At 54.0% G+C, this 27,690-nt stretch overlaps 1 protein-coding gene across 1 annotated transcript in view; it reads left to right on the top strand.

The window, feature by feature from the left end:
- LOC120381799 (hydroperoxide isomerase ALOXE3-like) overlaps positions 1 to 26,086 on the top strand; it is a 34,218-nt gene extending 8,132 nt beyond the window's left edge. The window contains exons 3-14 of the mRNA XM_039499934.1: positions 5,648 to 5,732; positions 6,849 to 6,971; positions 8,233 to 8,336; positions 9,635 to 9,807; positions 9,927 to 10,070; positions 12,038 to 12,241; positions 12,917 to 13,003; positions 14,816 to 14,985; positions 18,746 to 18,867; positions 20,347 to 20,447; positions 23,704 to 23,874; positions 25,893 to 26,086. Coding sequence (XP_039355868.1) covers positions 5,648 to 5,732; positions 6,849 to 6,971; positions 8,233 to 8,336; positions 9,635 to 9,807; positions 9,927 to 10,070; positions 12,038 to 12,241; positions 12,917 to 13,003; positions 14,816 to 14,985; positions 18,746 to 18,867; positions 20,347 to 20,447; positions 23,704 to 23,874; positions 25,893 to 26,072 — 1,664 coding nt within the window. The 3' untranslated portion in view covers positions 26,073 to 26,086. The remainder of the gene's footprint in view (positions 1 to 5,647; positions 5,733 to 6,848; positions 6,972 to 8,232; positions 8,337 to 9,634; positions 9,808 to 9,926; positions 10,071 to 12,037; positions 12,242 to 12,916; positions 13,004 to 14,815; positions 14,986 to 18,745; positions 18,868 to 20,346; positions 20,448 to 23,703; positions 23,875 to 25,892) is intronic.
- The last annotated feature ends 1,604 nt before the right edge of the window (positions 26,087 to 27,690 follow it).

Genomic DNA, 27,690 nt, shown 5'->3' with positions numbered 1-27,690 from the left:
GAAACTGTCAGCAATTTTATTTCCATCTAGTTCCCTGGTATGGTCTTCATGCACATTAAGGACAGCTACATTATTCAGTTGTGTCTGTCCCGTTGATGATTGGAGATAATTTTTAAGTCACGTGAAGCTGGGGAATGAGTTCAGGATGATACAGGCCCAGTGAGCACGATTCTTATAACTGTGCATGGGGCTGCCAGGTTACTGCAAGTGACTCCGAGATCTCTTTCCTGATGAGGGGTAGCAGGTAAGTTAGACCCCATCATTTTGTATGCGTAGCTGGGATGATATTTTGCCATGTGCAGTACTTTGCACTTAACATTGAATTTCATCTGCCATCGTGTTGCCCAGTCACCCAGTTTTGTGAGATCCCTTTGTAACGCTTCGCAGTCAGCTTCGGGCTTAACTATTTTGAGTAATTTTGTATTATGTGCAAATTTTGCCACCTCCCTGTTTACCTCTTTTTGCAGATCATTTAGGAATATGTTGAATACGACTGGTCCCAGAACAGACCTCCGGGGGACACCATTTGACACCATTCTGAAAACTCACCATTGATTCCTGCCCTTTGGTTCCTGCCTTTTAACTAGGGTGCCTGGGAATGCTTTCAGGATCATCTAAAGAGCCTTAATTTAATTTAATGAGAAGCCTTTTGTGATCTTAGTCACCCTGCCTCTGTTTATAAACAAACAATCTCACTGCCCCCAGGGCAGAATGGGGAGCAGCACAGCACAGATCACATTCCACACTCAAGCTCCACCTGGGGCTAGGGCATGTGCTGTGACCAGACCACAGGTGCAAAACTCCGGGGGTGGGGGGGCAGGAACCACTATGGCTCATGGGTGCTGAGCACCCCTATTTTTTTTTGGCATGGGCGCTTGAGCCCCGGAGCACCCATGGAGTCGGCGCCTATGGGTCCTCTCATGGATCAGTAACTGGTTAAAAGATCGACAACAGAGCAGAAATGAATGATCAGTTTTCACAGTGGGAAGAGGTCATTAGCGGAGTCTGTCCTGGGACCTGTGCTGTGCAACATATTCATACACGATTTGGAAAAGTGGGGGAGCAGGGAGGTGGCAAAGTTTGCAGCCACCACTACATTACTCAAGATAGTTGCGTCCAAAGCAGACTGCGAAGAGTTACAAAGGATCTCCCAAAACCAGGCGAGTGGGTGACGAAATGGCAGATGAATTTCAGTCTTGATAAATGCAAAGTTAATGCATGTTGGAAAACAGAATCCCAACGATAATTCAAAATGATGGGGGCTAAATTAGCTGTTACCACTCAAGGAAGAGATCTTGGAGTCATGGTGGATAGTCCTCTGAAAAACATCCACTGCAGCGGCAGTCAAAGAAGCGAACCGAATGTTGGGAACCTGTAGACGGGCCAACTCACCCCTGCGGCGCCTCCTGCTGGTGACTCCTGGGAATTAGCTCCGTTCCAGCGCTGGAGCACCCTCTGCAGGCCGGTGATCCGCCTGGCCTCTGGCCTCCCGGGTCCCTCCCTGGACCCGGTGCCCTTTTAGCTGGGGTGCTGCCCCCTGGCAGTAACCCCTCTTCTCTCAGGGTCTCCCCTCCCCAGGGAACCCCCACCCTCTATCCCCACCTTGCCTCAGTATTGGCTACTGCCAGTCATTGTCTAGCCCCACGCCCAGGGGCAGACTGCAGTATCCGCCTACTCATCACTGGCAAGGAGGGTTTGGACCTGCTGCCTTTGACTATCCCTGGGCTGCCCCCTGCAACCCCCAGTACCTGTTAGCCCCATGCTAGGCCGCAGCCTGGGGCTTTCCAGGCTGGAGCTCCCCAGCTCCTCAGCCTTTCCCCAGCCCTGCTCCCCTCAGGTACCCTGTCTAGCTCCCTGCAGCCAGGCCCTTCTCTCACTACAGGCAGAGGGAGACTGACTGGGCTCCTGGCTCACTGCCTCTTATAGGGGCCAGCTGGGCCGGATTGGGACCTGGCTGCAGCTGGACCTGCTTTCTCCCAATCATCCCAGGCTTCTTGCCCCAGCCTAAAGGCTGCTTTCTCCAGCCACAGCCCCCTTCCCAGGGCTGTTTTTAACCCCTTCCAGGCAGGAGCAGGGGTCCACCCTGCTACAGAACCCTTAGGAAAGGGATAGATAATAAGAAAATATCATATTGCTTCTATAGAAATCCATGGTAGGCCCACACCTTGAATATTACATACAGTTCTGGTTGCCCCATCTCCAAAAAGATGTACTGAAATTGGAAAAGGTACAGAAAAGGGCAACAAAAATCATAGAATATCAGGGCTGGAAGACACCTCAGGAGGTATCTAGTCCAACCCCCTGCTCAGAGCAGGACCAACATCAACTAAATCATCCCAGCCAGGGCTCTGTCAAGCCTGACCTTAAAAACCTTTAAGGAAGGAGATTCCACCACCTCCCTAGGGAACCCATTCCACTGCTTCATCACCCACCTAGTGAAATAGTTTTTTCTAATAGCCAATGCAACCCTCCCCCACTGCAACGTGAGACCATTGCTCCTTGTTAGAAGTGGACATTCATAGAATATCAGGGATGGAAGGGACCTCAGAAGACCATCTAGTCCAACCTGCTGCTCAAAGCAGGACTAATCCCCAGACAGATTTTTGCCCCAGATCCCTAAATGGCCCCCTCAAGGATTGAACTCACAACCCTGGGTTTAGCAGGTCAATGCTCAAACCACTGAGCTATCCCTCCCCCCTTCTGTTATCTACCACCACTGAGAACAGCCGAGCTCCAACCTCTTTGGAACCCCCCGTCAGGTAGTTGAAGGCTGCTATCAAATTCCCCCCTCACTCTTCTCTTCTGCAAACTAAAGAAGCCCTGTTATTTCAGCCTCTCCTTGCAAGTCATGTGTCCCACCCCCCTGATCATTTTTGTTGCCCTCCGCTGGACTCATGAGGAGTATGGAACAGCTTCCGTATAAAGAGAGATTAAAAAGACTGAGACTGTTCATCTTAGAAAAGAGATGACTAAGGGGGGATATGATAGAGGTTTAGAAAATCATGACTGGGGTGGAGAAAGTGACTATGGAAGTGTTATTTACCCCTTCACATAGCACAAGAACCAGGGGTCACCCAATGAAATTAACAGGGAGCGGGTTTAAAACCAACCTAAGGAAGTATTTCTTCACACAACGCGCAGTCAGCCTGTGGAACTCCTTGCCAGAGGATGTTGTGAAGGCCAAGACTATAACAGGGCTCAGAAAAGAACTAGAGAAGTTCATGGAGGATAGGTCCATCAATGGCTATTAGCCAGATGCTCAGGGGACAGCCCCATGCTCTGGATGTCCCTAAACCTCTGACGGCCAGAAGCGGGGACTGGATGGCAGGGGATGGATCACTCGAGAAATTGCCTGTCCCGGTCTCTCTGTCTGAATCTCCTGGCACCGACCACTATCAGAAGACAGGATATTAGGCTAGATAGGCCATTGGTCTGACCCAGTCTGGCCGTTCTTATGTTCCTATGTAATGGCTCCTGATTGTCATCTCCTGGGCTGGCTAATGGATGGTTACTTGGAACTGGTTTTGTGTAAACACTTGGCTTGGGAGGTGGCCTCTCCTGGCCTGTTTTGCTTCCCCGCCCTCCCACGAGGTGATGCTAACGTTGCATCATGGTTCCAATTGACACTTCCCTCTGTATTCGCATACACACGTTCACAACCACAGCCTGGATGCCTTGCTCACAAGGGCCGGGCAGTTCAGAACATCACACGGTTGCATAAAATACCTTACTCAGGATATTTTTATGGTCAAATAACACTGTATACAAACAGTTGATTGAACTTCTTATGGGGGGGTATTCAAACCTTCTGTTCTCCCCGGGGAGGAGCACCTGGACCCTGATTCTTACGCCCCATCCATCATTCATGCATGTCTGTCCTCAGGTTTGCACTGTGCACATCTGGCCAACATAAGGGCTGTCACCTGCACATCTGTCCCTCCAGAGGTTCGCCCCATGCAATATCTGTCCACATATACTGTGAGGCTAGCCGGCCCCGTCCACAACTATATTTCATGAGGTTTGCCATGGGCACATCTGTCCCCATCTGTCCTGGCCCTGGTTTGCCACAGGTCCTCCATGAGGCTCGCCACATCTGCATCCGTCTATTTTCAGGTTGGACACATGCGCATCTGTCCCTGATAACGTTCGGCACCCTGCACATCTGGCCACATCTGCCCCAGGGCAGGGTTGCCCCATGCATAGCTGTCCACATCTGCCCTGCGAGCATCTGAAACTGCCCCTGCACCCCTGCTCCCTTCTCAGTACCCTCCCCCACATCAGTGAAGATGTAACGATGCTGGCTTTGGTGGGACCCAACTGAGAGTGCCAATTCAGGACAAATTGCTTAGAGCAGGGCAGTTACAGCCCAAGGCTGGGGGTCCTTTGCACACCAAGGCAAATCAAACCAGCCAGACAGAGATGACTTCGGTTTTACCCCACTGGCTGACCACAAGTCACACAAGCAATTCCCTTAGACACGCCCGTTTCCCAGTATCCCCACCAGTGTCGCTCGTTATGGGGACGAATGGTTATGAAAACCAATATCCCAGTAAAAGAAAAAGGTTCCCTCAATCCCAAAGGACCAAGGCCCAGACCCAGGTCAATATACAAGTTAGGTCGTGCCCACAAATCACGCCGTTGCCAATCCTTTAGAATCTAAAATCTAAAAGTTTATTTATAAAAGGAAAAAGATCTAGATGAGAGCTAGAAGTGGTTAAATGGAATTAATTACATGCAGTAATGGCAAAGTTCTTGGTTCAGGCTTGTAGCAGTGATGGAATAAGCTGCAGGTTCAAATCAAGTCTCTGGAACATCCCCCACTGGGATGGGTCATTCAGTCCTTTGTTCAGAGATTCAGTTTGTAGCAAAGTCCCTCCAGAGGTATGAAGCAGGATTGAAGACAAGATGGAGATGAGGTAACATCACCTTGTATAGTCTCTTCCAGACGTAGGGACACTTCTTTGTTCTTACCGTGGAAAATTACAGCAAAATGGAGTTTGGAGTCACATGGGCACGTCACATGTCCATGCCTGACTCAGTTCTTTACAGGCGGCAGCCACTGCCCACAGGCTGTCTTGAGCGTTCCCAGGAAGACTTCTTATGTGGATTGGAGTCTCCCAAGGTCCATTGTCCGTTAACTGTTTCTTGATTGGGCACTTACTGAGAACAGTCCCTTCTCAAGAAACTGACCAAATGCTTCATTGAGGCTTCTTAGAATCGAACACATTGAGATACAAGCACAGAGCCAATATTCATAACTTGAACTACAAAATTGATACACCCATCCAGACAGCTTAATCCTAACCAGCAAACCATAACCTTGTCTTAGACACCTTATCTGACCCCCTTTCTACAAGATTTGGTGCCAGTACCGGACCTTGGTTGCAACCATGATCTATACAGTCCCAGTTCATGTCAATAACGTCACAGAAGAGAACTTTTTTTTGGGGAGGCAGCCTGGTACATCCCCGTTAGAGAAAGGAAGCGTCCTCCCTGATTCCCTGGGGGAGCAGCAGGAGGTGCTGTTTCTCACTCTGTTTGGGACCAGCCATCCTCCCCCCCCGACACAAACACGGCAGGATGGGCCCATGATGTGGCTAACGCCCACGTGTGCCATTGGCTTTCAAACTCCCTCTTCTCCCTCCAGCCAAAACCGTGTCTGAGGATGCCCAGCACCCGCTGCTGCTGCAGCACCGGCAAGAGGAGCTGAAGGCGCGGCGGGAGGCCTACCGGTGAGCAGGGAGGGGGCGGCAGGGCTGGTGAAGGGGGCTGGGATGCACCCAGGCAGGACTGGGGGATGAGGAGGATCAGGCTGATAGAGTCGTAAGCCCTGTCCGGGGGAGGACGATAATAAGCACCGGTTCTGCTTTCACTCCCTTCCCCTGCCTCCCACTTTGGGCTCTCGACTCCCCTGCTCTAACCACTAGACCCCACTTTCCTCCACAGCCGGGGAGAGAACCCAGAGGCTCATGGGGATCCTGATTCAATCCTACACCCTCCCCTCCCAAATGTCAGCATAAGCCATGATGTGCTGCAGCCTGTCTCTGTTCTCAGCTGCTGCAGCACCTCCTATCAGTGACCTCTGGAAGGACACGGTCTTTTCCTTTGGTTTCCACCTGGGAGGGGTGGGCAGGCTCCAGCCACTGGCAGAAGGTGGGCGAAGAGCTTATGCTGGGCGAGACTCATCTAAAACCATATCTCTGCCCCATCTTACCCCCCTGGGTAGGCCTGACCATCCCCCACTCTCCATCAGTCTCCCACACCTGCTCTGGGGAGACAATGGAAGAGTTAACCCTGCGGCATCGGCAGCTCAGGGCTTCTCTGAAAGCCCCAGCTCCTGGAGTCACGGGGTTATCCTGGGGAAAAAACTCAGCTTCTGTTTTAAAAGCCAAGTCACTCTCCAGACATTGTGTGTGGGGAGAGCAACTCAGAAATCTGACCCCCACCTATAGGGATCGACTTCCAGATCCTGAGATTTCACTCAATAACCCTTTGGGGTCTTACTTACTCAGGGGACGGGGCTGGTGCATGATCTACTATTTAAACGAGCCTCTTAGGGCATTTGAAGGGAGTCGAGGCAGTTCTTGGAGCAATGGGCTCAGGCTCTCTGCAGACGCAGGCAGTGCTGCTGAGTCGGTCACACTGGCTGCCCATTTTGGATGGTTCCTCTGTAACTACACAAGCTGCAGACGGTTTTATTTTTGCTAGGAAGCTGAGCAGGGGAGGGATTTCTTTGCCCCTGGGGAGCCTCCAGGCACGCCTGGGTGAGGCAGAGGAGGTCTCTGGAGGGGCCCCTGTCTGCGCTCTCTCGGGCGTGGGATGGTGAGCCCACGTGTGTCTCCCGGCAGCTGGAAGGAATACGCCCCCGGGTGGCCAAGGTGCCTGGACGTGGCGACCGTGGATGAGCTGGACTCCAATGACAAGTACAGCCTGACCAAGACCACCATCTTCACCCTGCGCACCATTAAAACGTGAGTGTGTGTGTGCGGGGGGACGCTACCCTGGGGCCGGCCCTGAGTGGAGCAGCCTGGGGCAGTGGGGATTTGGGGAGGGCTCAAAGGGGACCAACCCCCTCCCCAGGTACCCCAGCGGGGATGGGTTGATCTGAGAGTCACTCCAAAGAGGCCATCTTCTAGCTCAGATCCTGCCCCCAGAGCAGGACTCACGCCTGCCTCTGTTCCGGACATCCCCAGCCATTCCTCTCGGTCGCTATGTTATTCCGGGCCCTGGCGACCCACAGTGAGAGACAGCCCATGCCCCAAAGTCCTCCCGGTCTAAACCCTCCTCTCTGACTTAGTTTCCCCTCCGACCCTCTGTTTAGACCTCAGGTCACCAGCTGCACAATGGTAGGAATAGAAATCATGGCTCAGAACAAGGAGTAATGGTCTCAAGTTGCAGAGGGGGAGATTTAGGTTGGACATTAGGAAAAACTTTTTCACTAGTAGGGTGGTGAAGCACTGGAATGGGTTCCCTAGGGAGGTGGTGGAATCTCCTTCCTTAGAGGTTTTTAAGGTCAGGCTTGACAAAGCCCTGGCTGGGATGATTTAGTTGGGTTTGGTCCTGCTTTGAGCAGGGGGTTGGACTAGATGACCGGTGTGAAGAGAAGGAAGAACTGTCTGTGTGTGCGGGGGGGGAGAGCCCAGAGTTTAGGGTGAGATGCAGGAATTCAAAGGGTGAGTTGAGCCTGGCCTGGGAAGATGGGCTGGGGGGAATGGTTATCTGTGCCTGCAAGACCTGTGTTGGACTGTGTTTCTGTCGTCTAAAATAAACCTTCTGCTTTACTGGATGGCTGAGAGTCAGCACCTGTATGATCAGTGCCCAGCTGACCTGAAGCAGTGGCTGATGGACGATCTGGCAGACCTGTGTTGGACTGTGTTCCTGTCGTCTAAATAAACCTTCTGCTTTACTGGATGGCTGAGAGTCCTGCTTTGAGCAGGGGGTTGGACTAGATGACCTCCTGAGATCCCTTCCAACCCTGAGATTCTATGATTCTATGATTCTAAGTGACCAACCAACTGAAAACCAATCTATCTATCTATCTACCTATCTATCAGACTGGAGGCATGGTCGGATACCTCTAGTCTGCTGCTATTCCCTGCCCCCCAGTGCCCACAGTGGGTGGATTGGGGCCATGGCTGGCACACACTGTGGTTATGGGGCCTGGCTGCGTCTCCTTTCTCTTGACTGGCCGGGTCCATCGGTCTCTCCTCTAAGGGTCTCTCTTGTCCCCAGGGAGCTGGAGCTGAAGCTGAAGGGTTTCTCCTTATGCACGGGCTCCTGGGAGAAGCTGGAAGACATCCGGAAGATATTCTGGTGTAACAAGAACCCCACTTCAGGTCTGTGCTCCCCCAGGGCACGGGCATGTCCTGCCCCCGGCCCCCCGACACAATCTGACCCTGTGCCCGCAGACATGGGGTGAGATGGCCCTGCTGACTCCACCATGGGCAGGGCTGAGGGCTGAGACTCATTGTTCCTCCTGGGCTGACCTGAGCACTGGGGCTGGAGGGTGAAGGACAAACGGGCTTTGTGAGCCCTCTGCAGCCTCCCTGGTTCCATCTGTAGTAAGAGGAGGCCCTCAGATATAAACCTTGGTATCAGAGGCCTGGTATGAGGCCTGAGGCCTGAACTAAAGTAATGGTCAAGACTTTGCTAACATAAAGCTGTGAGCCAGAGGCAGGCCCTGCTCACAGAAGTTGGCAAGAAAAGGGCTGATGTTGCATAAACATATCTCCACATAGCGGATTGAAGCGTAAACACGGTACCAGGACACACCAATACTGCACATTCCACACAGATAACGAGGAACAGACGGACCCATCCCAATGACAGGGGCAAAAGGGGAATAGGATGGATAGAGTTGTTTTGTTCGAACCAACGTGTACCAGGTGTGAGGCGGCACCTGACTACGTAGAGCGGTTGTACCTTGCTGCGTAGAAGGGTCGCACCTCAATACGTCAGGGGTGATGTGTAACTTGTTTGTACCTGTGTATAAGAATGTACCCCTGGGGCGGTGTGTCCTGGTACCGTGTTTATGCTTCAAGGTATGACCCCTCTACGTAGTCAGGTGCCGCCTCTCACCTTGTACACATTGGTTCGAACAAAACAACCCTATCCATCCTATTCCCCTTTTGGCCCTGTCATTGGGATGGGTCCGTCTGTTCCTTGTTATCTGGGTGGAATGTGCAGTATTTCTGTGTCCTGGTACCGTGTTTACGCTTCAATCCACTATGTGGAGATACGTTTATGCAACATCAGCCCTTTTCTTGCCAGCTTCTGTGAGCAGCTTCACTTTGCTTTATGTTAGCAAAGTCTTGACCATTACTTTAGTTCAGGCCTCAGGCCTCATACCAGGCCTCTGATACCAAGGTTTATATCTTAGGGCCTCCTCTTACTACACCATCCGCATGGGAGACTGGAGGGCAGCTCTGGCTGGAATCAGGATCTGTCCCCCAGCAGCTAGTTGGGGATCCCACCCCATCTCCCATAGCTAGAGGGGGCTCGTGCTCCCCCATCTATTGCCTCCCATTGACATCAGCTGGGGGTCTGGCCCCATTGACTCCAACGGAGAGACACCCATTGACTCCAGCTGGGGGTCTGGCCCCATTGACTCACACGTTGTTATCTGTGTCCCCAGAGTACGTCTCCGAGCACTGGCAGGAAGATTCGTTCTTCGGGTACCAGTTCCTGAATGGGGTCAACCCGGTGGTGATGCGGAAATGCACATCGCTCCCGGAGAACTTTCCTGTGACGGAGGAGATGGTGGCCGGCTCCCTGGGGGAGGGCACCACCCTGCAGGACGAGCTCAAGGTAAGGTGATCCTGCTGGTCTCCCGAAAGCCGTGTGTGGGGATGAGTTCTGTGGGTGCCCGCAACAAAACCCAGCAGCCTGTTTCATGTGAGAGATGAACCCTTCTCTCCGCCTTGCAGAAAGGGAACATCTTCCTGACAGATTACAAGATCCTGGAGGGGATCCCCACCACGCAGCTGAACGGGAAACAGCAGTACCTGGCCGCACCGCTCTGCCTACTGCACCTGACACCTGGCGGGCAGGTTATACCCTTGGCCATCCAGGTAACAAGCATGCCCGGCCTCTGCCTGGTGCTCACAACCGCCCAGGGAGCCCTTTGACCCTGCCAGGCTAATCCAGAACAGAGGAATTGCCCCCGATCCAGACCAGTGGGCCCTTCCTAGTGAGCAGGTACCTCAACATTTGGGGGGGTGAAACACTGTCCCATGAGAAACCCTCCAACATGGATCCTCCCATACAAGGTAATTTTGACAGAGCCTTTCTGTTACTGGATCCAAACAGGAAGTGTGATTGGACTCAAAAGGTTGGTGGGGGCGGGTTCAGAAAGTGAAAAATGTTGGATTTGGAGGTGGGGAGTTGCTCTCTCAATTTCCTTTCCTCTTTATTCTCTTTTTTTCTCTTTTTCCTTCTTCTGCATTTTTAATCACTGAAACGTTAAAAAAAAAGAAAAAAAAGAAAGACAGAAAACCTCTGAAAGTCGGGCTGGAAAAGGAGAAAATCCACTTTTCACCCTTTAAAAAAAATTTTTTTACAACGGGGCAGGAAGGCCAGACAGATGGACATCAGGATGGATGGGCCGAGTAGACCAGAAAGACGGGAGGATGGATGGGAGGATGAATGGGCTGAGGAGACCAGAGGGACGGGAGGACGGACGGGAGGATGGACAGGAGAGTGGATGGGCCAAGGAGACCAGAGGGACGGGAGGACGGACAGGCGGATGGATGGGCCAAGGAGACCAGAGGGACAGAGGACGGATGGGAGGATGGATGGGCCAAGGAGACCAGAAGGATGGGAGGACAGATGAGAGGATGGACAGGAGAATGGATGAGCCAAGGAGACCAGAGGGACGGAGGACGGATGGGAGGATGGATGGGCCAAGGAGACCAGAAGGATGGGAGGACAGACGAGAGGATGGACAGGAGAATGGATGAGCCAAGGAGACCAGAGGGACGGGAGGACGGACGGGAGGACAGACAGGAGAATGGATGGGCTGGGGAGACCAGAAGGACAGGAGGACGGATGGGAGGATGGATGGGCCAAGGAGACCAGAGGGACGGGAGGACAGACGGGAGGACAGACAGGAGAATGGATGGGCTGGGGACATGGGAGGGTGGATGGGCCAAGGAGACCAGAGGGACGGGAGGACGGATGGGAGGATGGACAGGCGGATGGATGGGCCGAGGAGACCAGAAGGATAGGAGGACAGATGGAGGATGGATGGGCTGGGGAGACCAGAGGGATGGGAGGATGGACAGGAGAATGGATGGGCTGGGGAGACCAGAAGGACAGGAGGACGGATGGGAGGATGGACAGGCGGATGGATGGGCCAAGGAGACCAGAGGGACGGGAGGACACACAGGAGAATGGATGGGCTGGGGAGACCAGAAGGACAGGAGGACAGATGGGAGGATGGATGGGCCAAGGAGACCAGAGGAACGGGAGGACGGACGGGAGGATGGACAGATGGATGCACAGTCACTGACTTTGATATTTCCCAGTGGCTGCTCCACCCCTGTTCTGCGCTGAGGCCCTGCCCCCACTCCGACCCTTTTCATGAGGCCCCACCCTTGCTCCACCCCTTCCCCCGAGATCCCCCACCCGCCAGCCACTCACTGCTCCCCGCTCTCCCCCCAAGTGCCTCCCGCCAGCCGCCAACAGCTGATCTGCTGCCCCGCTGTGGCTGGTGGGTGCTGAGCACCCCCTATTTTTTCCGTGAGCGCTCAAGCTCCGTAGCACCCGGATGGACCGAGGTGCTGGGCAGGAGGGATGGACGGATGGACCAGAAGTCTCACAGGAGGGCTCTGATTCCCCCTTTCCTGCTCCATGTACTCATTCAGGAGTGGGGCCCTCCTGGGTGGGGCAGCCCCCTCCTCCGCCCGGTTCCCACCCACTGGTGTCTCGGGATGTCACAGCCCACAAGCCTTAGTCCCACCTCCAGCTGCAGGGCTCCCAGCACGTGGGCCACGCAGGAGGCTGTTTTCTTCCCAACTCCTTTCCCCGCCCCCCACAGCTCAGCCAGCGCCCGGGCCCCGGCAGCCCCATCTTCCTGCCCAGCGACCCGCAGTGGGACTGGACCCTGGCCAAGATCTGGGTGCGCCTGGCCAACTTCCACGTCCATGAGGTCAACACCCACCTGCTGGAGGCGCATTTCCTCTGCGAGGTCTATTGCATGGCCACACTGCGCCAGCTGCCCATGTGCCATCCTGTCTACAAGGTGAGGGGGGGAGAGGGAGCGAAATTGGGGAAGGGTCACCCCCTCATGTCCTTCCCGTGTCTTTGGCCAGGAAACAGCCACGTGCCAGCTGTGTGCCCCAGATGTGCCCAGCTGCACCCGTGCCCCAGAAGCGCCCCACTGCAGCCATTCCCCGGTAGTGCCCAGCTGCGTGCCCCAGGTGTGTCCGGCAACATCTGTGCCCAGCTGCGTCTGTGTCCCAGATGTGCCCAGAGGCAGCTGATCGCGCTTCAAAATGTGCCCAGCTGTCCCTGCTATGGTCCATCAGTGTCTGCAGGGTCCAGGGGCACCCAGGTGTGTGCCCAGCTGCAGCCCCTGCCCCAGATGTGCCCTCTGTGCCTGTTCCCCAGCTGAGTGCGAAGGTGCCGTCTGCAGCCAAAGGTGCCCACTCCCCACCTGGATCCACGCCCAGTTATGCCCAGCTGCTTCTGCGGGGGTCGTCTGGATGACACCCAGATGTGCCCTGCCCCAGCTATGTCCGGCAGAGCCTGTGCCCAGCTGTGTGCGGGCACGTCTCTGTTTCACGCAGCCGCGTGGGGCCAGTCGCCCCTCGATGGGCCCTGTATCCCACAGGGGCTGTGTCACGGGGGGTGGGGATTGGATTTAGAGTTAGCACCAAGGCCCCAGCTCAGCCCCACGTTGCTCTGCTCCCCACAGCTCCTGATCCCCCACACCCGCTACACCCTGCACATCAACACCCTGGCTAGAACCAACCTCATCCAGCCGGGAGGGATCTTCGACAAGGTGAGAGGTGACTTGCCTGCCACTCCTGTCCCCTTGGCTAGAGCAGGGGGGGGGGGCTGGGAGCCAGGACTGCTGGGTTCTCTCCCCAGCTCTGGGAGGGGAGTGGGGGCTGGTGGGTTAGAGCAGGGGGGGCTGGGAGCCAGGACTCCTGGGTTCTATCCCCAGTGCTGGGAGAGGAGCGGGGGCACGGGGGTTAGAGCAGGGGGGGCTGGGAACCAGGACTACTGGGTTCTCTTCCCAGCTCGGGGAGGGGAGTGGGGGCTGGTGGGTTAGAGCAGGGGGAGCTGGGAGCCAGGACTCCTGGGTTCTATCCCCAGTGCTAGGAGAGGAGAGGGGGCTCGGGGGTTAGAGCAGGGGGGGCTGGGAGTCAGGACTGCTGGGTTCTCTCCCCAGCTCTGGGAGGAAGGTGGGGGCTGGTGGGTTAGATCAGGGGGAGCTGGGAGCCAGGACTGCTGGGTTCTCTCCCCAGCTCTGGGAGGAAGGTGGGGGCTGGTGGGTTAGAGCAGGGGGAGCTGGGAGCCAGGACTCCTGGGTTCTATCCCCAGTGCTGGGAGAGGAGCGGGGGCTCAGGGGTTAGAGCAGGGGGGGCTGGGAGCCAGGACTGCTGGGTTCTCTCCCCAGCTCTGGGAGGGGAGTGGGGGCTGGTGGTTAGAGCAGGGGGGGTTGGGAGCCAGGACTCCTGGGTTCTATCCCCAGCTCTGGGAGGGGAGTGGGGGCTGGGGGGTTAGAGCCGTAACTAGCTATTTTTGTGCCAGGGGCAAGAATATGAAATTGCACCCTCCCACCTCCATATAATTTCATAGTAGTTACTCTGTGAAAAAACAGAAAAATATGTAATTAACAAGAATAAATAATGATAATAAAACATTTATTTATTTTAATCATAAGATCCGTGTACAAAATCAACTAATACATCTAAGGTGTGCATCATAGTGCATCATGAACTGTGGGGGTCGGGGCTCGCAGCCCGGCGCAGGAGTCGGGGCTCGGAGCCGCACACTAGGGTCCGGGTCGGGGGTTGCAGTCCGGCGCAGGGGTTGGGGTCGGGATTGCAGTCCAGCGCAAGATGTCAGACCTGCACTGCTGCCAATAGAACAATGCTGATTTACACCTGCTGGGGATCTGGCCCCATTGACTCCAATGGAGAGACGCCCATTGACACCAGCTGGGGTCTGGCCCCATTGATTGCAGTGGAGCGACGCCCATTGAAACCAGCTGGGGTCTGGCTCCATTGACTCCAATGGAGAGATGCCCATTGAACCAGCTGGGATCCGGCCCCATTGACTCCAGTGGAGAGACGCCCATTGACCCCAGCTGGGATCTGGCCCCACTGACTCCAATGGAGAGACGCCCATTGACACCAGCTGGGATCTGGCCCCATTGACTCCAATGGAGAGACGCCCATTGACACCAGCTGGGGTCTGGCCCCATTGACTCCAATGGAGAGACGCCCATTGACACCAGCTGGGGTCTGGCCCCATTGACTCCAATGGAGAGACGCCCATTGACACCAGCTGGGGTCTGGCCCCATTGACTCCAATGGAGAGACGCCCATTGACACCAGCTGGGATCTGGCCCCATTGACTCCAATGGAGAGACGCCCATTGACACCAGCTGGGGTCTGGCCCCATTGACTCCAATGAAGAGAGGCCCATTGACACCAGCTGGGATCCGGCCCCATTGACTCCAATGGAGAGACGCCCATAGACCCCAGCTGGGGTCTGGCCCCATTGACTCCAATGGAGAGACGCCCATTGACACCAGTTGGGGATCTGTCCTCTCAAGATTTCTAGATTCTTGCCTCTCTTCCAGGCCTCCTCGACGGGTCGGGACGGGATGCTGAGGCTGCTGGCCAAGGGCGTGGAGAATGTCAGCTACGAGGCGCTCTGTCTGCCAGACGACCTGGAAGCTCGTGGGGTCACCTTGCTCCCCAATTACTACTACCGGGATGATGGCATGAGGATCTGGACAGCGGTGGAGAGGTGAATCCAGGGGGCGGGGGCTAGTGATGCCTCAGAGGCTGGGGGTGGAGGAACCACAGTGGAGCTGGGCAGAGCAGTGAATCTCTAGGAGAAAACAGAGGTAGTGCTCTGTCAAGCCCCACCCACAGACCAAGCCCAGGGCCGGTGCAACCATGTAGGCGACCTAGGCGGTCACCTAGGGAGATGGGATTTGGGGGGCACCATTTTTTTCGGCAGTGACCGCGGTGGCTGGATCTTTGGCCGTCCCGGTCGCCGCTGGTATTTAGGCGGGGAGGGCCGCCTGCAGCAAGTAAGGAGGGGGGGCCGGCATGCAGGGGAACTCCCTGCCCCAGCTCACCCCTGCCCCGCCTCCTCCCCGAGCACGCCGTGGCCGCTTCACTTCTCCCGCCTCCCAGGCTTGCGGCGCCAATCAGCTTAGGCACTGCAAGCCTGGGAGGCGGGAGAAGTGAAGCGGCCACGGCGTGTTCGGGGTGCTCGTGCTCATGCGCGGAGCAGGGGTGAGCTGGGGTGGGGGGTGCCTCAGGGCGGAGGGTGGGGAGCTGCCGCAAGGGGGGCACCTCAGGGTGGAGGGTGGGGAGCTGCTGCAGGGGGGGCATCTCAGGGCGGGGGTGTGGGGGGCGCAAGGCGGAAGTTTTGCCTATGGCACGAAACATCCTTGCACCGGCCCTGACCAAACCCCATCCACACATTCCCCTTCAATGAGGTGCTGCTCCTAGTAGAACATCACAATGGGGGTCATCTCTTTCCTCTGTAATGTGCTTTCATCAGCACTGATGTAGTCATCGGGAGCTGGAAATTGTTGGCCTTATTAATGGCACATATGGGGAGCAACTCACCACCCTCCTCTCAAAGCAATGGGCTCAGGCTCTCTGCAAACTCAGGCAGCGTCGCTGCATCAGGTCACATTCAGGTCACAATCTGAAGGTTTTTTTCACGTCCATGAGGCCTGAAGATTCGGGCTCGATCCACCGCTGATGTGAATCTGTGAGACTTCAATACACCTGTGTTTATTTACACTCACTGAGGCTCTGGTCCTATCATTTTTATTTATAGATTCTAAGGCCACAAGGGACCACTGTGATTATGTACTCTGATCTGCTGTCTCACGCAGGCCAGAAAACCTCCCTAAAATAATTCCTAGGGCTGATCTTTCAGGAAAAAAAACAGCCAATCTTGATTTTAAAATTGCCAGTGAGGGATACTCCTCCATGACCCTTGGTAAATTGTTCCAATGGTTAATTACTCTCACCTTTAAAAAAAGGCACCTTATTTCCTGCCTGAGTTTATCTAGCTTCACCTTCCAGCCATTGTCTCTTCTTAGACATTTCTCTGACAGACCAAAGAGCCCATTTTTATATATTTGTTCCCCATGTAGATACTTATGGGCTGCGATCAAATGATTATAGTTTGCTACAGTCAGGATTAGAACTCCACTGTGCCAGGTGCTGCACAGACCCAGACAAAGATCAGAGGCCGCATTGTGCCAGGCGCTGCACAGACCCTGACCGAGATCGGTACTGTCAGGGTGCTAGGTGCTGCAGAGAGAGACACCCATGGACAGAAGGTTCCTGTCTCAACCAGCTCGCAATCTAAATAGACAAAGGGTGGGTGAGAGAACCAGTGGAAATCCCTTGACACAAGCTCGGAAACTGATCTCACTGAATCCAATGGAGTGACAACCAGTTACACCAGCTGGGGATCTGACCTACTCCTCTCTCTTTCCTCGTCCCTAGTGCAGGGGACGATTATGGGGCAGGATAGGGGTTCAGGACTTTTCCTCACGCTGCTGAGACATGGACACGTTCCCGCGGGCAGCTGGGAAAATGCAAACAGCCTGGGCGTGATGGAGGCTTTCCGAAGCTAGTTGATCCGCTGACGCTAAATGTGGCTTTGGAAAGAGGTTTTTGCCAACAGAATTGGGGGGTTGTCTCAGGGACGCAGGGGAGGGAGCACAGAAAATGCTGCCTTGGGTGAAATTCGCCTCGGCCGAAAGCTTCTAAAAGAGTCGGGTGCTTTCTGGGACGTCGCCCTTCCGGCTGGGCAGGAGCGTGGGACCATCCGGCAGGGATCAATATTAATCGTTGACCCTCGCGCCGATCCTCGTCAGATCTCAAAGGGCTTTGCAAAGGTAGGCCAATAGGGTGAGTCCCCTTTGAGAGAAACTGAGGCAGGCCAGATTCGCAAGGGGAGAGTTAGGCATCAAAGAAGCTACAGGCCACTAGGCAGAGGTTTGGGAGCCTAATTGAAGGCTAGAGGGCGGTGCCTTATTCATAGCCATAAATCGTCCCCTGGAATGAGGCCCTGAACACAGGCCAGTGCTTTCCTCACAGGGAACCTCTCCTGCCCCCCAGTTATTGCACAGGGGTTGGGGCCCTGTGTTCACATTAACAGGCTGCAGAGTGGGGCTTCAGATCTGGGTCTGCCACACTAACTACTGGGCTAACTACTGCACTAACTACTGGGCCATCAGGGACACGGGCCTTTCAGAGCTGGCTGCTGTTTGTAATGTGAGGCCTGATCCCGTGGGTCTTATGCCCATCAGATCCCAGCTGGTGTCAATGGGCGTCTCTCCATTAGTGTCAATGGGGCCAGACCCCAGCCGGTGTCAATGGGCGTCTCTCCACTGGAGTCAATGGGGCCGGATCCCAGCTGGTGTCAATGGGCGTCTCTCCACTGGAGTCAATGGGGCCAGACCTCAGCTGGTGTCAATGGGCGTCTCTCCATTAGTGTCAAAGGGGCCAGACCCCAGCTGGTGTCAATGGACATCTCTCCACTGGAGTAAATGGGGCCGGATCCCAGCTGGTGTCAATGGGCATCTCTCCATTGGAGTCAATGGGGCCGGATCCCAGCTGGTGTCAATGGGCGTCTCTCCATTAGTGTCAATGGGGCCAGACCCCAGCTGGTGTCAATGGGCGTCTCTCCATTGGAGTCAATGGGGCCAGACCCCAGCTGGTGTCAATGGGCATCTCTCCATTAGTGTCAATGGGGCCGGATCCCAGCTGGTGACAATGGGCGTCTCTCCATTAGTGTCAATGGGGCCAGACCCCAGCTGATGTCAATGGGCGACTCTCCATTGGAGTCAATGGGGCCAGATCCCAGCTGTTGCCAATGGGCGTCTCTCCATTGGAGTCAATGGGGCCAGATCCCAGCTGGTGTCAATGGGCGTCTCTCCATTGGAGTCAATGGGGCCAGATCCCAGCTGGTGTCAATGGGCGTTTCTCCATTGGAGTCAATGGGGCCAGATCCCCAGCTGGTGTAAATCAGCATTGTTCTATTGGCGGCAGTGCAGGTCTGACATCCTGATCAGGACTCCCAGAACTGTGAGACACCCTGTTACCCCTCAGCCTCAGCAAGGACTTGCTGAGTGAGATTTTGATGTCTGGGCTGGGCAGGGGGGTCAGTATAGGTGAGCAGAGCAGGGTTAACTTCCAGGAGTCATTGAAATCACATCAGTGCTGTGAGCAGCCTCCTGCCACTGAAACAAAAATCTCTGTGTGTGGCAAATGGCTGACAGCTGAAACGCTGTACAATGCGTTTTCCTAGTCCTGTGGTGCCATCTAGTGACTTTCCCATAACATTTCATTCTCAGTAATTTATTATCTCGTTGGGGTTTGATTCCTTTCACGCTGCCCCCTTGTGTAAATCGGGAGTAACTCCCTTGGAGTCACTAGGGCTGGTTCCCCTCTCGCTCACCCTGGTGTGACTCCGGAGTGACCCCACTGCATACCTGGCTCACTGGTTTCTCCTTTAACCCCCACAGCTTTGTCTCTGGCATCATTGGGCTGTACTACCAGAGCGACGCCACTGTCGAGAAGGACTCCGAGCTGCAGGCCTGGGTGGCAGAGATCTTCACGGAAGGGTTTTTGGGCAGGAAGTCGTCCGGTACCATCCTCCACTCCCTCGCTCACCCTCTCCAGCGTAGCCAGTGGGGGTCTGGTTAGAACTCACTTTGGGCTGGGTGAGGGTTAAAGCTACCAGGGTGTGGCCGCATTGCCCGGGGAAGGAACCGTGCAGGCCTCTCCTTGTGGCCTTGCTGCTCCAGGTAGAGGCCAAAGCAGTGTATAAGAACCCACGTGGGGAAAAACAATTTGATGACGGGCTCTTCGATCTAGCAGAGAAAGATCCAGCGGCTGGAAATTGAAACCAAACCAATTCCCACTGCAATGAAGGTGTAAATTTTTACCAGCGAGGGGAATCAGTCATTGGAATAACTCCCCGAGGGCTGCAGTGGGTTCTCCACCACGGGTAATTTTTAGCTCAAGCGTGGATGTTTTTCTGAAGCCTCGGCTCTAGCTGAACCAGGAATTAGCTCCGGGAAGTTACGCAGGTCAGAGTAGACTGTCACGGTGGCTTTAGCATCTAGGAAACGTTCCATTTCAACATTCTCCAAAGGAAACATTTTGATTTTCATGATGACCTTTCAGTTCATGAAAAATTTCAGTTTTGGTTGGACCCAAAATGATTTTTTCCCCCTTGTCTGGCCCATGAACCAAAAACTCCATTATTTGCCCCATTCCTCTTAGCGGGGAATCATAGAATCACAGATTAGGGTTGGAAGGGACCTCAGGAGGTATCTACTCCAACCCCCTGCTCAAAGCAGGACCAATCCCCGACTAAATCATCCCAGCCAGGGCTTTGTCAAGCCTGACCTTAAAAACCTCTAAGGATGGAGATTCCACCACCTCCCTAGGGAACCCATTCCAGGGCTTCACCACCCTACTAGTGAAGAAGTTTTTCCTAATGTCCAACCTAAACCTCCCCCTCTGCAAATTGAGACCATTGCTCCTTGTTCTGTCATCTGCCACCACTGAATACAGCCAAGCTCCGTCCTCTTTGGAACCCTCCTTCAGTTGAAGGCTGCTATCAAATCCCCCCTCGTTCTTCTCTTCTGCAGGCTAAACAATCCCAGTTCCCTCAGCCTCTCCTCATAAGTCATGTGCTCCAGCCCCCTAATCATTTTCGTTGTCCTCCGCTGGACTGTCTCCAATTTATCCACATCCTTTCTCTAGTGGGGGGCCAAAACTGGATGCAATACTCTAGGTGTGGCCTCACCAGTGCTGAATAGAGGGGAATAATCACATCCCTCGATCGGCTGGCAATGCCCCTACTTATACAGCCCAAAATGCCGTTAGCCTTCTTGGCAACAAGGGCACCCTGCTGACTCATATCCAACTTCTCCTCCACGTTAATCCCCGAGTCCTTTTCTGCAGAACTGCTGCTTAACCAGTCGGTCCCCAGCCTGTAGCAATGCTTGGGAAGGGGGCATTGAGGCAGCTGTGTGTGTGTGTGTGTGTTGTTCCCCAGGGCAGAGAGGACTCTTGGTGTTATCTCACTGCCTGGGTCATTTTGTCCACCCATCAGGTGTCCCCTCCACATTGCAGACCAGAGCTGAGCTTATCAAGTTCCTCACCATGATCGTCTACTGCAGCTCGGCCCGGCATGCGGCCGTCAACAGCGGGCAGGTAGGAGAGAGTTGGGGGGAGCTGAGTTTGAATAGCCCTGAAATATGCTGCTTTGCCGGTTCCCACTCCTCTTTGGCACCCTGGGAAGCTCAGCTGATTTGGTGGGTGGATCTCTGCACTGGTCCAGAGGGCGTCTCCATGGCAAGGGAAATCAGTGTCACTCCATTGATACCAGCTGGGATCTGTCCCCATTGACTCCAATGGAGAGACGTCCATTGATACCAGCTGGGGTCTGGCCCAATTGACTCCAATAGAGAGACGTCCATTGATACCAGCTGGGATCTGTCCCCATTGACTCCAATGGAGAGACGTCCATTGATACCAGCTGGGGTCTGGCCCAATTGACTCCAGTGGGGAGATGCCCATTGACACCAGCTGGGATCTGGCCCCACTGACTCCAATGGAGAGACGTCCATTGACACCAGCTGGGGTCTGGGCCAATTGACTCCAGTGGAGAGACGCCCATTGTCACCAGCTGGGATCTGGCCCCACTGACTCCAATGGAGAGATGCCCATTGTCACCCGCTGGGGTCTGGCCCCATTGACTCCAGTGGAGAGACGCCCATTGACACCAGCCGGGATCTGGGCCCACTGACTCCAATGGAGAGACGCCCATTGTCACCAGCTGGGGTCTGGCCCCATTGACTCCAATGGAGAGACGCCCATTGTCACCAGCTGGGATCTGGCCCCACTGACTCCAATGGAGAGACGCCCATTGTCACCAGCTGGGGTCTGGCCCCATTGACTCCAGTGGAGAGACGCCCATTGACACCAGCTGGGGTCTGGCCCCACTGACTCCAATGGAGAGACGCCCATTGACACCAGCTGGGGTCTGGCCCCATTGACTCCAATGGAGAGACGCCCATTGACACCAGCTGGGATCTGGCCCCACTGACTCCAATGGAGAGACGCCCATTGACACCAGCCGGGATCTGGCCCCATTGACTCTAAACTGGAAGTAAAGTGCCCAGGTTTAGCAGGGTGGATAATTCACTAATGGACCATGAAGACCTTTACCCAGGATCATGCATCTGGTTCTAGCCCCTCCAGAGGTTGTTGGCCTCCATTCAGGGATCACTGGGCTAGGCAGGTCAGACTAGGGGCTCATAATTGTCCCTTCTGGCCTTAAAAACCCTGCCAGCCCAATGTGCTTGGGGTGACCCCTCTGGGGAACAGACCTACCCAGCGCCCAGTTGAGGGATTTCCCCCGGGTCACACAGGAAGTCCCTGTGCATTGAGCCCAAGCCACCTCAGGGCTAGGTGGGTTCTCCCGCTCTGGGCCCATGAAGACATGGGTGCTGCACCGCTAGTGCTAGGTTCACACTGTTGCACATTTTTGAGCCGAGTGGCTAGTCAAGTTTCAGGCCCCTTGGTACGTTCCAGGCAGAGGCAGAAATTGATGGAGTCTGGTATCCTTTTGATGCCGTCTGATTTATGTACCAGGAATGGATAAACGCCGCTGCTGCAACAGCAGGGAGAACCCAGGCTTCTTTAGCAAACAGTCCCAAAACTCCTCTCTCTCTCTCTAGCTTTTCCCAGGGACACACTGGGTATGTCCACACTGCACATGCAGCCCGGGGTGTGACTCAGGTTTGAGGCCAAGCCCTCCTGTCGTCCACACACAGACCAATCTGACTTGGGTCAGGACCCAGATCCTCGGACTTCGCTGGTGGGGTAGGTCAGAGCCCGAGTCCTGCTGCGAGTCAGATCCAAGCCCTGTCACGGGGCAGTGTGGACGCAGCTCAAGCCGCAGATCCGAGTCAGAAGGTCTGTGTAGTGCAGTATGGGCTGGAGACTGGGTAAGCCGGCTGGTGGAAACACACTAAATCCTGCAGCTCGGCATGGGGGGGTTCGACTCGATGACCCTTGCGGTGCCTTGTAACCCTGTGGTTCTATGGCCGTGCTGGCCTGGCTGAGACCTGGGGCCAGCAATTGTCAGCCCAGTGCGGATGCTCAGGCGTGGGCCAGGGTGCACCAAGTCCCTACACCAGGGTCCCACTGCCCCAGCTTCACGCTGCACTGTAGGCGCTCAGGCCGGGTTTGGCTTGCTGGCTTTTGCCTCTGCCTCTCGCTCCGTTCTCCTCTGGTCACCGTTTGCGTTCGCTGTCGCACAGTGGATTCCCCCCCACACACACACGCAGCTAGTTTCTGAGCAGACTCTAACAGGCCTTGTTTTAGGGGTGGCCTCTTGGCTAACTCTTAAAAACTTCCCACGGCAGTTTGACAGGCGTTCGCCCGGCTCCTAGCAATGCCATTCCTCTGAGCACGGCTCAGCCACTCAACTGCCCTGGTGCTTCGGTGGCACCCCATGTTCTGGGTGTCTCCAGCCTCGGAGTGCCAGAAGCTGGGAGCGGACGGCTGCGTGTGGCTCACTCAATGATTCCCTGTTCTGTTCATTCCCTATGACGCCTGGCATTGGCCAGTGTCGGCAGACAGGATCCTGGGCTAGACGCACCATTGGTCTGCCCCGGTGTGGCTGTTCTTATGGGGAAGTCGAGGTTGGTTGGATTATGTTAAATCTGTTGTTGCTAAATTGTATCGTCAATTGCTTGACCACATGTTGGTTCATTATGAAATAGACTCAAGAGACCAAATAGCCAGCGCCAGTCAGGTTTGTGAATATGGCACAGGAAAAAGGCTCTGCACACGACCTACCCCCGAGGAGCCAGCCCGTGCAGTGATGTTACGTTCACCTCATGCTCCCCAATTTACACATTTCCGCTGCTGTCATTGCTATGATTCTACAAGTGACACATGTCTTTGCACCTCACAAAAACCCAGCCCATCGGTTCATTCCAGTTCTCTAACGTCTTGCTCTGTTCGTAGCTTTGTTCTGGAGGCTAATATCCCCGGCACTGAGCTGCGAAGGTAATTCCCTGCCTTGTCGTAAGACAGAGAACAAATGTATCTTGATTTTTGACAAGTTTCCTATCTGTGACAAACGTTTACTTCACGAGCTGCAAGGTGTTGTGGGGCACAGCCTCAGTGACCAGGATGATGGTATTAGGCCAGTTTGAGTTAGATCACTGTTAAAATAGTTGTGCTTAATGTTATTGGTGCATGATAGACACTAATACATGGGGTAGATAATATACACTATGAATATGAAGCTATAGGACCACCTAAATGCTGTGCCTTTAAGGTCTAATGAGGATCCACATCCTGGCTTTGTAGCCACTAGGACTCCTGGGTTCTCTGGGTAGCTTCCCTCCAGCAAGGGGAGGCGCTGACCCACCTGGGTGTGTCTGTACCGCAGTACGATTTCGCCGCCTGGATGCCCAACACACCATCGACCTTGAGAGCTCCCCCGCCCACCTCCAAGGGCACCGCGACCTTGCGCAGCGTCCTGGACACCCTGCCCGCGGTGAATGCCACCTGCGCCCTCCTCTCCCTCCTCGCCGTTGTGAGCTACGAGCCAGGAGACCTGGTGAGTGAGGCGGCCCCATGGATGCTGGCTGAGAGCTGTGGGCATGGCTGGGGGAGACAGAGGGACAGATGTGTGCGGGCGGGGGGACAGACAATGGCTGGGGAATGCTGGGAGAAAGAGGGTATTTATGGAAATGAGGCCATGCATATTCATCAGCCCTGCAAATTAGGGTGGTTGCGAGGGACCCATCCTAGTGGATCTGGGTCCCACGGAGAATTTCTGCCATTTTGAAATTGCTTCCTTCCGTGCTTTAGAGCTGGGCGCTCAGCCAGCAGCGGCCACTCTCTGGCCGCCCAGCTCTGAAGGCAGAGTGGAGAGTTAGGGAAGCGCCGAAGGAAGGGTGGCATGGTATGGCATTGCCACCCTCCCTTCTCTTGAATCCATTCATTGTGCGCCATCTTCAGTTAATATCGGTCTAGCTTTTTCATCAAAATGCCGGGTGGTACCAAGTCAAATGCCTTACAGAAGTCTAAGTCTATTACATTAGTACTATTATCGTTATCAGCCACGCTTGTAATCTCACCCAAGAAAGATATATCAAATTAGTGTGACAGGATCTATTGTCCATTAACCCATGCTGAGTGGCATTCATTATAGTACTCTCCTTTCATTCTTTATTAAGTCCCTTATCAGCTGCTCCATTATATTGCTCAGGATCGACATCAGGCTGACCAGCCTGGGAAATCGCATTTACTCTTTTTAAATATTGGCACAATGTTAGCATCCTTCAACTCCTCTGGCACTTCCCCAGTGCTCCAAGACCTACTGAAAATCAGCATTAGCAGCCCAGTGAGCACCTCAGCCAACTCTTCTAAAACTCTTGGTTGCAAGTTATCTGGATCTGCTGATTTAAAAAATGTCTGTCTTTAGTAGCTAAGGTTTAAATTCCTCCTGAGAGACTAGTGGAAAGGAAAGAGTGTTCTCATCCTTGGATGATAGGACTGCAACACCTGTTGTTTTCCCAAGTTACAGAACAGAAATATTTATTAAGCACTTTTGTGTTACAGCAAATTAAATGTTAAATATAATATATATACACTATAATATTTCAAAGTTTTGTTTCTCTAATGGCATAACACTGTAATTTAGTATTAAATAGACTCTATACAAATATATTAAAATATTTTGAACACATCAAAACACTACAGGATAATATAGACTATTAAATATAATAGAATATTAAAAGATTACAATAGAATATAAAAGTTTAAATGAAGTGAGAAAGTCAAAACAAAACATTTTCACCGGATCAAAGTGCAACGAGAAAGTCTAAACGATTTCCACTTTTTCCCATTGGAATTGACGCGTTCCTGTGAAACATTTACATTTTGACAAAACTCCATGTTCGGATGGGAAACAATTCCTTGGAAATTTCCCTAGTGACTCCCCTCCCCAGGGTAAAAACCCAAATCAGGTGAGGACAATCTCACCAGACTGCATTAGGGCTCTGCCTGTTTCTCTGAGCACCTCCCGCAGCTCCCTCCTCTCCGCTCCCTCCCGCCGTCACGCGCCCTTAGGGCAGGAGGGGGCAGAAAGGAGCGAGCGGTGGGCGGGAGACACTTGGGGGGGCTCAGAGAAGAGGGAGCAGCGAGCAGGCAGGGGGAGCCTCGGGGGAGGAGGTGGAGAGAAGCGGGCGTCAGGCGCCTGGGGATGGATCACTTGATAATTGCCCTGTTCTGGTCATTCCCGCTACAGCACCTGGCATTGGCCACTGTCGGCAGACAGGACACTGGGCTAGATGGACCATTGGTCTGACCCAGTGTGGCCATTCCTATGTTCTGCTGGAAGCAGATATTGGAGTTGTTCTCGTGGGTGGCTCGTGAGAGATTCCCTGGTACCCAAAGGGCAGGAGAAAGCACCAGTTGTGCCTGAATGTCCATTACCCAGCAGCATCAGAAGGGATCCAAGAAGAAGGACATTCGGGCCAGCTTGGAATGGACCCTGGTTCTTCCCCTTTGCCGAGCGGGATCTGTGAGTTCAGTGCCTCCCTAGTCACTTCTCTCTTCGCTCCTTTCCAGAGACCCCTGGGCTGCTACCCTGAGGAGCACTTCACTGAGGCAGAGCCCAAGCGGCTTATTGCAGCCTTCCAGGCACGTCTGGCGGAGATCTCCAAGGAAATCCAACAGAGGAACAAGTCGCTGCCCATTCGCTACCCCTACCTGGACCCCGCGGAGGTTCAGAACAGCGTGTCCATATAACCCAGCAGGGCATCTCCTCCGGGAGCTCAGAGCACTTTCCACCTGACCGGAGAGTGTCTCGACGGAGCCAGCGGGAGGTGTCAGGGAGATTTGGCTGGCAGTGCTCAAAATGTGACCCCCCGCCCAGGGGCACCAATACCAGAAGGCAAATAAATAGAACCTCACATACGTTATGATGAATCTAATTATTTTTCAGCCATTCTTGTGATTTTGGAGAGCCTGGCTCATGGGACTTGAACACTAAAGACTTGCATTTAAAGTGTGCTCACTGGGCAGCTGAATTAGATGACAGAACAAGGAGCAATGGTCTCAAATTTCAGTGGGGGAGGTCTAGGTTGGATATTAGGAAACACTATTTCCCTAGGAGGGTGGTGAAGCACTGGAATGGGTTCCCTAGGGAGGTGGTGGTAGAATCTCCATCCTTGGAGGTTTTTAAGGCCTGGCTTGACAAAGTGGTGTTGGTCCTGCTTTGAGCAGGGGGTTGGACTAGATGGCCTCTTGAGGTCTCTTCCAAACCTAATCTTCTATGATTCTATGATTAGCACCCACTGCTGTGAATCTGGGAAGTAGCCCATTCTCAGGGTAATGGACTCAGGCTCTCGGCAGATTCAGGCAGCATTGCTGTGTCAGTTACACTCGGGGCAGTTCCCCCCTCTCAGAGCAATCAGATCAGGCTCTCTGCTGACTCAGGCAGGCATCTCTGCGTCCATTACACTTGAGGCAGTTCCCCTTCTCGGAACAATTAGCACAGGCTTCCTGCAGACTCAAGCAGATGTTGCTGCATCGGTTACACTAGGAGTAGTCCCGCCCCCTTCAGATTGATTGGTTCAGGCTCTCTGCACACTCAAGCAGACATCACTGTGTCAATTAAATTCAAGGCAGTTTCACCTTCTCCGAGCTATCGTCTCAGGCTGGCTGAAGACTCAGGTAAGCACCTCTGCATCGCTTACACTGCTTGGGAAGTTTATCCCCAACTATATCAATTTAATTCTCATGATTATCAAGCCAATCTTATGATTTTTGCACAGCTTGGCTCATTAGAATCATAGAATATCAGGATTGGAAGGGACCTCAGGAGGGATCTTGTCCAACCCCCTACTCAAAGCAGGACCAGTTCCCAACTAAATCATCCCAGCCAGGGCTTTGTCAAGCCTGACCTTAAAAACCTCTAAGGAAGGAGATTCCACCCCCCTCCCTAGGTAACCCATTCCAGTGCTTCACCACCCTCCTAGGGAAATAGTGTTTCCTAATATCCAACCTAAACCTCCCCCACTGCAACTTGAGACCATTGCTCCTTGTCCTGTCATCTGCCACCACTGAGAACAGTCTAGATCCATCCTCTTTGGACCCTCCTTTCAGGTAGTTGAAAGCAGCTATCAAATCCCCACTCACTCTTCTCTTCTGCAAACTAAACAATCTCAGTTCCCTCAGCCTCTCCTCATAAATCATGTGCTCCAGCTCACTAATCATTTTTGTTGCCCTCCGCTGGACTCTCTCCAATTTATCCACATCCTTCTTGTAGTGGGGGGCCCAAAACTGGACACAGTACTCCAGAAGAGGCCTTACCAATGCTGAATAGAGGGGAATGATCACGTCTCTCGATCTGCTGGCAATGCCC

Source organism: Mauremys reevesii, linkage group 14 (assembly GCF_016161935.1).
Source record: "Mauremys reevesii isolate NIE-2019 linkage group 14, ASM1616193v1, whole genome shotgun sequence".
NCBI lineage: Eukaryota > Metazoa > Chordata > Testudines > Geoemydidae > Mauremys > Mauremys reevesii.
The sequence above is the reverse complement of the archived record's forward strand: the minus strand, read 5'-3'. Positions and strand labels throughout refer to the sequence as shown.